The following is a 12,993-nucleotide window of genomic DNA, read 5'->3' as shown; positions in this document are numbered from 1 at the left end:
GTCAAACATCAGCAATATTTCCCTTTTTCTACCAGGATTATTTTATTGCAAATTCATTCAGCAATTTTGAGAATGACCAGCTGAAGAAGGCAGTTTTGGAATGACTAATTACAGTTGGTACATTTTGTCATGCATGAACTTTGAGATGAAAAATTGGAAGAATCGTATGTAAAAGGCTTTGGGGCTTAAAAAGCAAATGTCATTATCACCATTTTGAATTTACCCATGATGCTCTGCTTATTGGATTATGATAACATGGAGTGTTTAGTGACAACTCAGAAGCTTTCTGCAGGGTTACTACTTGGAAACTCCCCCAAGGTTGTGTGGAGTGCACGTGGTCCACCATCAACCCCCTTATGGAGAAACTCCCAAAATCCAGAATCGCTGCTCACCTTCACTCATTCATTCTTTTGTTTTTTTTTCTGCCTGTGGAACCAACTTCGACATTCTCTGAAATCTCATTCTTCCCTCTAGGGCTTCCATTCAAGACAGCTGTTCACCTCAATCTCAGATCATCTTCCAACCCAAAACCATGATCCTTTCCACCCTTGTTAACCCTCTCCAGCTCACATCCCTTATTTCTCCAAGTTTCCCTCTATTTTGTCCCTCAAACGTGCTGTTGGTGTCCCCCTCCCCTCTTTCTACTGTTCCTTTTGTTCGGTTACATACAGATCCGTTCTGTCTTCTACCAACTCCACAAGCCTCGACTCAAATCGACTGCATACAATTTTATTTTTTTTAAATGTCAGCTATTTATCTTTTTTCCATTCAGACCCATTGAGAATGGTACAATATTGGGGCAGATTCTCCATGACAATTTAAACCCCTCTCAGTCAGAAATGGTTAAAAATGATCCTATCAGGAATGAAAACGGCACTTGGTAGAGTGCATACCTCCGCCAAGCTGAGCAGTTCAGTATTCCACTGATAGGCCGGATCTGAATCAGGAACCTTAAAAGGGAACCCAAATGCATTTTTTTTCTTCTGTAAACCATTGACAATCATTAATCACAGTCTAATTTGAAAAATTTTTGCCAACCACAAAGTGTCGAAAAAAGCACGAGACCTTGTCATTTTTTGATTTTTCCAGTGACATCACATCATGAACCCACCTTGATCCAAACAGTGGTTTTATATAATAGAGAAACAGTGCACGTCGAGCTTGGATTCTGATACCGATTCCACAGTCATTAGCAACACCGATGGTTCTCAGAATGTTGAAAGTGATCAGTGGAATTTTGAAGAAACTATTGGAGACAAAATTATTGATGGAAATGCTTTCAAGGGAATTGTGGAGCTGTATCGTTTTGAGCCTTATGCGAGCGATTCACAGGAAGACGGTGGAAGTGTTCATGAAGATGAAAATGGTGATCACAATCACTTCAGCTCTGTAGGGTTTGATTTTCCATTCAATTGGCAGTTTATAAGGGAGGGATTTTGTATTAATTGGTAAATCGGTTTACATATACATCTATCACTCGAGCAGGAATACCCATCATTGTCCGACAGCACAAGCCCAGCACACTCAAACATCACGGACAAAATGGGCAACGAATGCTTTGTCCCACTGCTGCAGGCTGACCAGGTGTCTTCTATGTTACGGGATCATCCAGTTTAATACTTTTCACACATGCCATTTGTGTCCTTACCATGTCCCACCGTCATATCCGTGTCGATGTCCCTCCACTGTGGAGGTGGGATGGTGGTTGGTATTGTGGGGGGATGGTGGAGAGGGGGTGTGGCATGGTGGCGGGTATTGTGGAAGGGGAGTGTGGGATGGTGGTGGGTATTGTGGAGGGGGTGGGGGTGGGGGAAGGTGGAGGGGGGGCTGAAAGTAATTCAGCGTTCTCGGTCAAATCACTGTGGAGTGGATGATGATATTGTTACGTTTGAGGGGGGGGTATGCATTCAAAGGGTAATTAGGATGTTTAATTAGGTATGCCATGCTGTTCGAGTTTACCAGGATCTCGATGTAATAAGTAGCAATTCAGTGGTGATAAGTTGTCTAGTAAATGTTCATTTCTTCAAGGGGGAAATGATAATTGTCACGTAATTATATAGGGACACGGGATAGGGTAAGTGTGTCTGCTTAAACCCCTTTTAGTAGTCCCTGGAGGCTGGCCGTGATGTCACAGGACAGGGCTGCGGATGGCTCCGCCCCGTGATCACGATTGGCGGAAGGTGACGGCGGTGGGCCAATAAAACGGCTCGATTGGAAGTGACGAGGACGGGAGGATAAAAAGGTTCTGTTTGGGGTCGAAAAAGGAAGAGGAAGAAGATCGGGACAAAAAGATCGTGTTTTTTTGGTGTGGAGGCTGTTGCGCGGGAAGCGTACTTGTTGTTGTGCTGATTCGATCGTGTTCTTCATCGTGTCTTGGAGCCTTGCTGAGCCTCGTGCCTCACCTTGGTTGGCTCTGGGGTTCTGCTGACTCGGAGTACGGGGTCGAACGGCGGGCGGACCTGCCTCCCTCTCCTGCTCGCAATTTGGTGCCAGAACTGGTTCCCTGGCGGCTGTGAGCGGACTTGGGCCAGGACCAGGAAGTCGACAGCACCACGGTTTCTCCTGCCCCCCCTGACGAAAGCAAGGCCAGCTCATCCGACGCTGATCCAGGGACAGTTGCGTCCACACCACGGTCCAGCCTGACCACCAGAAGTAGCTACATTTTGTGTGTGTGTGTGTGTGTGTGTGTGTGTGTGTGTGTGTGTGTGTGTGTGTGTGTGTGTGTGTGTGTGTGTGTGTGTGTGTGTGTGTGTGTGTGTGTGTGTGTGTGTGTGTGTGTACTTGGCGCCTTAGAGGGTTTGAGAATTGTATATTCATTGGAATTGTCTGTGTTTTTCCCCACGCCCGATCCCACACCATCCCGTCGAATCGCCCCGGATCCCTCTTCTTGCCGAGTCTTGTTATTTCTGGTTGATAATAAAAACAAATAAACATCATCAACTCAGTGAAAAGTGACTCGTGCCACCTTCCTCGTCCCGTTTGCGGTAGAGCGATTAGAACCGCCATGTTTGGGTTATAAATAAATAAACCGCCTCCATCGTTTCGGCTCATTCTACGTTGGCGGTACTGTTCAAGTCCCGTGGACGTCACAATATATACATACTTCCTCTTCACTATAAATAGATGGTGGTTCATTTGATTTGTAGAAATGTGTGCCGATAATAGATAATTATTTTTCCGGTGCTCTTGTGTTGACTGCCGGGCAATGGCAACAGGTGTTTGATTGACTGCTCAAATCACCCATGTACATTGTACATATGCTGGTATCTAGGTAGAGATGTTGTTACAGTTTTGAGCAGCGACTGTTTCTTCCACTTAATTGTGGGTGTGGAATCCTCTCTCAATCGTGGTGGATAACCACAAGATCTAGACATCCCTGTTGTTTCATAGCAGTGCTCTGTAAAACGTTTCGAGCACAAAACCAACTATTTTGTCGACCCGATCGACACTCGGGTGTTTTGAACAAACCTCATCCAATTTCTGGCAACCCTCGGATCTTTCGGTCATTGGTGTAACATGAAACCACCTCGGTTTGTATTACTTCATCCAACAAGGATGCATTGAGTTGGCATATTTGTAGAAATTCGAAAATTATTCGCCGCTTGAGTTCAATCGTACCGCGACGTAACCCTGACACAATACTGAAGTGACACTCGCCTTCATGGTGAGACGTCATGGCTAATCGTGAAGGAGGAGAAGATTTCATCTTAATTGAAAATTTACCTACTTTATAAATCAGAAATCAGAAAAAGACATCTATTTTGTTTGGTATCAATGGATACATTAGTATCAAGATTGTCTGAGCATTTGGATTCCCCTTATAAAAAATATATATATATCTAAATGATTTGCTCTCATCACCTTCCCAACTCGTACACCAGGTTTTGTAATAATCCATCCACAACTTTTTGAAATATCATACTATATAACGTTTTTGGCCCCATCTCTCAATGATGAAGAATCACTTGAGAAATTAAAAAATTTCTCCTTTCCGGATCCGGATTCAGATCTTCACCAAAATCAAAACAATTAGTCCTTGCCATACACCAAACCTGTCCCTTGAGTTTTGTCTGAATCCGACCATAACCTTTTGAGATATTGTACTGAGAAAAAAAAGAGAAGAAAAAGGAGAAAAAAGGAGAAAAGAGGAGAAAAGAGGAGAAAAGAGGAGAAAAGAGGAGAAAAGAGGAGAAAGAGGAGAAAGAGGAGAAAGAGGAGAAAGAGGAGAAAGAGGAGAAAGAGGAGAAAGAGGAGAAAGAGGAGAAAGAGGAGAAAGAGGAGAAAGAGAAAAAAGAGGAGAAAGAGGAGAAAGAGGAGAAAGAGAAAAAAAAGAGGAGAAAAAGAGAAAAAAAAAAGAGGAGAAAAAGAGAAAAAAAGAGAAAAAAAGAGAAAAAAAAAAAGAGAGAGAAAAAGAAAGAGAAAAAGAAAGAGAAAGAGAAAGAGAAAGAAAGAGAGAGAAAGAGAGAGAAAGAGAGAGAAAGAGAGAGAAAGAGAGAGAAAGAGAGAGAAAGAGAGAGAAAAAGAGAAAAAGAGAGAAAGAGAGAAAGAGAGAAAGAGAGAAAGAGAGAAAGAGAGAAAGAGAGAAAGAGAGAAAGAGAGAAAGAGAGAAAGAGAGAGAAAGAGAGAGAAAAAGAGAGAAAAAGAGAGAAAAAGAGAGAAAAGAGAGAAAAAGAGAGAAAAGAGAGAAAAAGAGAGAAAAAGAGAGAAAAAGAGAGAAAAAGAGAGAAAAAGAGAGAAAAAGAGAGAAAAAGAGAGAAAAAGAGAGAAAAAGAGAGAAAAAGAGAGAAAAAGAGAGAAAAAGAGAGAAAAAGAGAGAAAAAGAGAGAAAAAGAGAGAAAAGAGAGAAAAAGAGAGAAAAAGAGAGAAAAAGAGAGAAAAAGAGAGAAAGAGAGAGAAAGAGAGAGAAAGAGAGAGAAAGAGAGAGAAAGAGAGAGAAAGAGAAAGAAAGAGAGAGAAAGAGAGAGAAAGAGAGAGAAAGAGAGAGAAAGAGAGAGAAAGAGAGAAAGAGAGAAAGAGAGAAAGAGAGAAAGAGAGAAAGAGAGAAAGAGAGAAAGAGAGAAAGAGAGAAAGAGAGAGAGAGAGAGAGAGAGAGAGAGAGAGAGAGAGAGAGAGAGAGAGAGAGAGAGAGAGAGAGAGAGAGAGAGAGAGAGAGAGAGACACACAGACATAACCTCCATCCACCTGCGGTAGCAGAGGTAATTAAGCTTGCAGCCATTAGTTTTCTTGCTCTCGGGACTTCAAGAAATCACCACGGAAAAAAAATTACAGTTCTGTTTGACAGGTCACAATTTTTGTATTTCTACCCCGCGTGCACAAATTTAAAAGCGGGGTTAAGCAATTGGTTCACTTTGTCGGTCTGTCTGTCTGTCTGTCTGTCTGTAAGTGTCAGTTCATGATCGAGGAACTACGTAATTTTAATTACACCCACTAACAGAGTACCCACTCTTGGACGATCTTGTTCCAAGCATGCAACATGTTCTTTTGACGCATACCTGTATTTGGGTGGTGTAGAGGCAACTGGCAGCTCTGTGCAGGCAAATATAGATATAACCCATGAAATTATGCACATAAAGCAATACCAACTGCTTGTAATTCAAAACACCTCACTGCACTAGAAAATGTGGGACAGGAATACTATGCTGTAAATGGTGGACACTTGTAATACCCTCCCCCACCTGGAGGTGGTGCTACACAATACACATTCACATAGAGAATTTGTCTCCACCCCATCCTCCCTCCCTCACCCCCACCCCCCCCAAAAACCACCACCAAAGATAAAATCACCCCTATACATTAATTCGGGTCATGCTGATCCTATGTAGCATGTCTGGATGGAATCAGCCCACAACTGTAGTGGAAATAGCGCAACAAACAAACAAACAAGCCGGTAGGCGACGAGGGATCCGCGAGGATCGAAGTGCTGGATACGATGCTTTTCATTCTGACCGATCCACCGACGAAGATTCATTGCCAAGATGTATTGGTTCACATACAATTGTTCCTCTGCCTGGCAAGATTTTTCCTAAAATTGCGTATTTTGCCAACTGGCACTCCTCAGAGTGGAGATGGAGGAAAGTGTAAATGACAAACAGACGGAAAACCCGATAAACTTCTCTCAATGCTCTTGTTTGACCACCTCCTGAACCACACATTATTTTTCATTAGCCACGCCCACTTTTCATAAGCCACGCCCACTTTTCTACGCCACTCCCACTTTTCATCAACCACGTCCGCTTTCCCTAAGCTCTGCCCACTTTCCTAAGCCCCTCATAAAAAATGACGGTAAATAGACACCCTATTTTTGAAGGACTACCATTTGAAAAATAAAACCTAAATCAAAAATCGGCTCGTGTCGAGTAAAATTTTCAAAATATCTCCAAGTGTTTCATTCTGAAGTCTCATTTCTCCACATTCAAAACTGTAGGACAAGTATTGAAAAGACTGAACGTGGTTTTTCGGCCGCTGCATAGCAACGGGTGGTTGCTTACGGCCCAGTCACACCTTGACGTTTTAGCCAGCTGATGCCGATTTTTGGATAATTTGTGTAAAACGCTGGTACACGTCGAATACGTTATGGGTAAGTTTTGAGAACATTGAGAGCACGCTGAAAAACACTGCCATACATCGTAGTACGCTGGCTTTAAACGTTGTACTTTGCGGTTGTCCTCAAATTTTCCATGCCTGATAGTTTAAGACTTATGCCAGCGTACGACTCACACGTTCCGCATAACGCTGGCCATAAGTTGTAGGCACGTTACGCGATCACGTCGACATACGTTACTTGAAAGTTACTCAGAAGTCGAAACACGTCGAGGTAATGTTTAGCGTACCCAAAACTTATTTATAACCTATGAGTAACGTGTTGTAGGCACGTTACGCGATCGTTGACACACGTCGACACACGTTACTTGTAAGGTACTCACAAGTCGAAACACGTCGAGGTAATGTTTAGCGTCAGTCTTCCAGACTCCCTGTTTTTTTTTTTTTTTTCTTCAGTATGACGGTGATGTTGGCACTTCGATTTCTCATGCGGTTATAATATAATATAATTAATAGGCTGCCGCTCAACGATTTAAATCATAACCGCACTAGAAATCGAAGTGTCAACATCACCGTCATACCGAAGAAAATAAAGAAAAAACAAAAACAAAAAAAAAACAGGGAGTCTGGAACACTGAAGCTAACCATTACCTTGACGTGTTTCGACTTATGAGCACCTTCCAAGTAACTTTTGTCGACGTGTGTCAACGATCGCATATCGTGCGTACAACTTATTCCCATCGCATGCGGAACGTGTGAGGCATACGGCAAGTACGTCGTAAAATGTTTAACACGTTTAAAATTACAAGACGTACTCCACTTAATACGACGTATGATAGCGTACTTTAGCGTTCTATTCACGTATACCAAACTCAACCATACCGTATTCAACATGCGCCAGCGTTTTTGACGCATTTTTCAGAGATCGGCATATGCTGGCAAGATCGCCAAGGTGTGACTGCGATGTTGACACTTCCATTTCTCCGGCGGTTATGATTTAAATCGTTGTGCGGCAGCCTTTTAATAGGCTACGTCACGTCATCGTCGGCGATACGTGCAGCGCGCTATGCATAAGTTAGACTATCGTTGGGCATAGGTTGTGAACGCCGACAACAGGTTCAGCATTCATTGGTATAAGTTATTTATAAGACAACGAAACGTTCCGTGCCCATTACTAATATGTTATGCATACGACCAACACGTTATGAATACGACCAAAACTTTAAAAAAAACCTCACACTTCAGCGTACGCCAACGTTTTACATACATTTTGATACGTTGTCATTGCTGGCTAAAACGTCAAGGTGTGACTGGGCCTTTAGCAACGAAACTCAAACGCGCGCATTCCCAGCCCATATGGCACCTGATCGCCAAGTATCATCAAAATCGGTTTGCTGGTTTGTGCTGTGGAGCCTCGCGTTGCAGACGCACACGCACACACGCGCGCGCGCACACACACACACACACACACACACACACACACACACACACACACACACACACACACACACACACACACACACACACACACACACACACACACACACACACACACACACACACACACACACACACAGACAGAAAACCCGACAAGAAGGGATATCTAGCGAATCCAACACACAAACACCAGTCCATGAATTATAGTGAGGATAAGGGAAAAAAGGCGGAAGATGTCATTTGGATCCCCTGGGTCTTTTGGGTCCTTGGGATCTTTTGGGTCTTCCGAGTCCTTTGGGTATTTTCGGTCTTCAGGGTCTTTTGGGTGTTTTGGTTCCTCGGGCGGGGTCTATTGGATTTTCGGGATCTTTTCAGTCTTTTGGGTCCTTGGGTCATCTGGGCACTTGAGGTTAAGTATTTCAGGTTACAATTGTGGGCAACGTCAAGTCAGCCGTCCAACTAACGGATGAAGAGCGGATATACATAATCTCATACACTTGCTCCATTATATATAGATGTCCGTTTTTCTCAAGACTGTGTGGGGTAATGTGTGCTAGGAACTCCAGTTTTTAGATCCTTGTGGAGGATCTCTAAGTCTTACTCACGTTGTTATTCTTCATCTTCTTCTTGTGGACTTTTTTGTTTCACAGCCTACAGTTTTCATCGAAACTTCCTGAAACTTGACATATACAGTATATGTATATGACATATACAAAAATACCCTGCGCAGACAGTAACCATCTCCGATTTTGAAAATTCCTCCGAGAAAAAAAAGTTATGACGTCAAAATATCTCCGCTAATGGAAATCGCCTAAAAGATTATCTCTGAAACTTGGCAAGCTTTTTGAATTCTGTTTATGGGAATCGAACAGGGCATTAGCAGAGATGAATTACCGCAATATGATATATCACTATGACGTCATATCAATTTTTATGACGTCATTCCTATTTTTTGACATTTTTTGTTTCACAACCCAGAGTTTTCATCGGATCTTCGTGAAACTTGCCATGCATATGCAGAAACCCCACGCGCAGGCAGTAACCATCTCCGATTTTGGAAATTCTTCCTAGAAAAAAAGTTGACGTCATAATATCGCCGCTAATGGAAATCGCCTATTCCATTATCTCCGAAACTAGGCAAGCTGTTTGAATTTTGTTTGCGGGAATCAAGCCGGGCATTAGCACAGATAATTTATCGCAAACCTGATACATCACAATGACGTCATATTCGTTTTTATGATGTCATCATGAAGAGGACGAGGATCTTAGCTCATTTGAGCTTGTTATTGTTTGTTTGTAGTTTTTTTTTTGCACAAAGATACCAACCAGATTGTGCAAGTTGGGAAAGGAGTACCACAAAGCAACAAAATAACACAACAACAACAACAACAATAATAATAATGTATTGTGTTCATTGTTCATTCGTCCGAGGCATGGAACAATCTGTGACCGTCAGGATACGGCATTTGGTAGAACAATCATTATCAGGATTCATTGGAAACGTATTTGTCCCAACTGAAAATAAACTGATGACAAAAGCAGCCGTTGTGAACAGGAAGTGGCGAATGAGTGTAAGATGGGTAGGAAAAATCCACTTACACCAAAGCTCATAGTAATATGTACAGCATTCCTTGTCTCCACAGCAGTGGCCCATTTCGCACCAATACTGCTGTTTGTTGCGGTCAAGGCAAGACTCGCGTGCCTGGTACACACAGAAAACAGACATCGGCATGAACTTCGACTCGAGACAATATCAATGCTTTCGCCTCCCATCCACCCATTCCCCCCAAAAATGTTACATTCCATAGTCTGTTTCAGATAATCCATGAGAAGATGTGGTTAAACTCAGGTGTGCCCTCAAAAGGCATCAGCATTAACATGACAGGGTCATTGAAAACGATCGACTCATTCAACACAACATGGTTCATGTGGTTCCATCAAAAGTGATGGCTAAAAAAGGTATTTTTCATAATTAAGAGAATAAATTGTTACAAAGCAAACCACTTTGGCTCGTACATTTATTAATGTCGACCACAAATGGCTTCGACAAAATGTTTTCTTTACTTCTCTTGGAAGCCACATCTACTATTGTTGTTGAGCAACACTATTGCCCTCTCCCCAAGTCTTATACACCCCATAAAAAAATCTCTTCCGTCTCCTTGAGTTCCCTTCTCAACCCACTCAGCCTTCTCTTTTTCTCTACCTGTTCTAATTTTGTCTCAACCTCCCCACACCCCATCCCACTCCTGTACACACACACACACACACACACACACACACACACACACACACACACACACACACACACACACACACACACACACACACACACACACACACACACACACACCATAAATTGATAGCCTTCATCCATCGATGGAAATCGTGCCAGCTTACTACCAATCGTGATTTTATTGCTCATCTTTATAACACCTGTGATGGAAAATCTTTAACAGCAATTTTTGGCAATTGGTAATCGGAGTGTGCAGAGTAGATTACCTAACAAACATGAGTGTTGTGTAAACACAACCGACATCAGAAAGTCCATCAAGATGTTAAAACGTCATTAGAGTCCAATGTGATACCAAGAAAACAACTACTATGAGTACTACTACAATCATTACCACTTTGTGGGGTCAGCTCTGGAAAGTTTTTAAAATAAATTTCTTGCCACAAAATTTTTTATGAGATCATGAGGTAATCTATTGGTTCAATGCTTGCATAAATTTACGCTTCAATATGGAACAAATTATATATATATATATATATATATATATATATATATATGTATATATATATATATATATATATATATATATATATATATATATATATATATATATATATATATATATATATATATATATGTATATATATATATATATATATATATATATATATATAAAAATACAACTGTAATGTTTGTTAGAGCTGGCAGGATAGCATAAAGGTATGCACACGTATTCACGCCAAGCTGTATCGCCCACGTGTAAACCCAGATTTAAACCAAGTCCGGGTTTAAACCCAGACCCAACTATAAACTATCATCCAGTTGTGTTCACAGGCAGGATGATTCATCAATGTGTGCGCTGTCCCTCGGATGGACGTTAAACTGATATTCCCGTCTGTAAGCATTAATTCAGTGGACGTTAAACATCCCCCGGTGTCCTTCGTAAAGAATAGGTGAGCTATCGCTGGCATCATTTTCAAATTCCAAAGTCCTGCCATAACCTTAGTTGAACGGCAGGCCAAGCCAGCTGGTTGGTGAAAGACTTGGCCCAAGCTTCCCCCGGCCAAACCCCACAAAAACATCGGAATAATTGTGGCCGTTAAAGAAGAAGAATAAATACAATTACAATTATACTCCCATAGTCAGTAACAAGGTGGCAGGTTCGTTATATGCCCTGGTATCCCGGTGGTGAAACGCATTCAGCATTGGCCTAATTTGCCCCCTAGAGCAGGGACCTGACGATGGTGCACTACACTACCCCCTTATAAAAAACAAACACTCGGTTACCTTAGGGCATCTAAGAAATAGCAAAGCCCCTCACGATTCGATAAGGATACTTTGTTGATTGATACAAAAGCAGAGAACCACCTGAGGGTGCCTGCTACCTTGTTTCAGAATTAAACAGCCAAACAGTCTCCAATCAGAGGTAAAAAGCGCTCGGCCCATACTGAAACGCCAATGTCAGCGTGCAAACTGCATCATCAAGTAGCAACGTAAGCATTCTTTCTGTAAAGTTATATGACGACGTTGATAAATGCATCGATAAACCCCACAATTCAAATGATGAAATCGACTGCAACGATTTACAAGGCATCGTGCTGACTATTTTGTAGACCGTCAATGACAGCACATTTGTTATACAGAAGCTTTCACCTGCGCAATATACTGCTATAAGCCGACATTGTTGGATTTGCATGTGAGCTCTCAGCCACCAGACGATTGCAAAACAGCAGCTGTGCAAGTCGATTGAGCAAGAAGCAAGTTCTGACGCTAACACCGCCGTGCGGTATTGGGGCGTGCACGTACACACATGTTGCCGTGTTCTTATTTGTGCCTGTTCTGAAGATGGAATGGCTCGATTGAAAATCTTTGGAGCATGCAGACGTCGTCTGCCAAAGAAAATAAAATTTACGGTCGAGCACTATCCCAATGCAATGAGTCTTTTCTTTTGTGGGCATCACATGACCGGTGCTATTTTGCCATTACAAATATAGATCGCCACCTTGACTTCATCAATCAACACCATGAGCAAAATAACACAAAACCGAGGTCAAATAATGTAAAACAAGAGCGAGAATCGCTTTACAATACATGCGATAGAAACTATCACATCGATAGAAACTAAGTTTAAAAATACACCCGTGCGGGAGTGACGGTCATGTCTGCGAGAAACAAGCATGAGTTCCTGTTACTAGGGTGTAGTGATCTTGGGTCAGGAGGGATTTTTGGCCAACTTTGAAGTCACGTGACGCGAAAACGAAAGCGAATATCAAAAATCCGGCCTGACCAAATCTAGATATTGTCCCATAGATTCATATGCCACAATCAAATTCAAGATAACTTAAGATATGTAGGAGGAGATAGATTTTGAAAATCATCATTTTGCAACTACATGAAGCAGTTTTCGCAAAATTCAGTCACGTGACGTGTACGTATTCGAAGATATCGGTATTCTTTCGAATAGACATGAAAGACAAGGTCAGCTGCGATGCAATGGCACCATTCACTAACTTTTACCATGCCCAGTAAAGAATATATAGCCTCCTGAAGGTAGGGCAGTTTTTGCAAACTTTGAAGTCACGTGACACGAAAACGAAAGCGAAATTCGAAAATCCGTCCTGACCAAATTTAGATATTGTCCCATAGATTCATATGCCACAATCAAATTCAAGATCGCTTGAGAAATGTAGGAGATAGATTTTGAAAATCGCCATTTTCGCATTTTTTGCCAACTTTGAAGTCACGTGACACGGAAAAGAAAGCGAATATCGAAAATCCGGCCCGAC

General features: G+C 42.0%; 1 protein-coding gene across 7 annotated transcripts in view; it reads right to left on the bottom strand.

The window, feature by feature from the left end:
* The window catches only part of WBP1L (WW domain binding protein 1 like), an 83,799-nt gene that overhangs the window by 25,914 nt on the left and 44,892 nt on the right, over positions 1 to 12,993 (bottom strand). For all 7 annotated transcript variants that reach the window (XM_085874998.1, XM_085874981.1, XM_085875036.1 and 4 more), the window contains one exon: positions 9,577 to 9,679. In XM_085874998.1, coding sequence (XP_085731124.1) covers positions 9,577 to 9,679 — 103 coding nt within the window. The remainder of the gene's footprint in view (positions 1 to 9,576; positions 9,680 to 12,993) is intronic.

The sequence above is a fragment of the Eptatretus burgeri genome, chromosome 1, assembly GCF_056783735.1.
Source record: "Eptatretus burgeri isolate ZD-2024b chromosome 1, Ebu_testis_v1, whole genome shotgun sequence".
Classification (NCBI taxonomy): domain Eukaryota; kingdom Metazoa; phylum Chordata; class Myxini; order Myxiniformes; family Myxinidae; genus Eptatretus; species Eptatretus burgeri.
The sequence above is the reverse complement of the archived record's forward strand: the minus strand, read 5'-3'. Positions and strand labels throughout refer to the sequence as shown.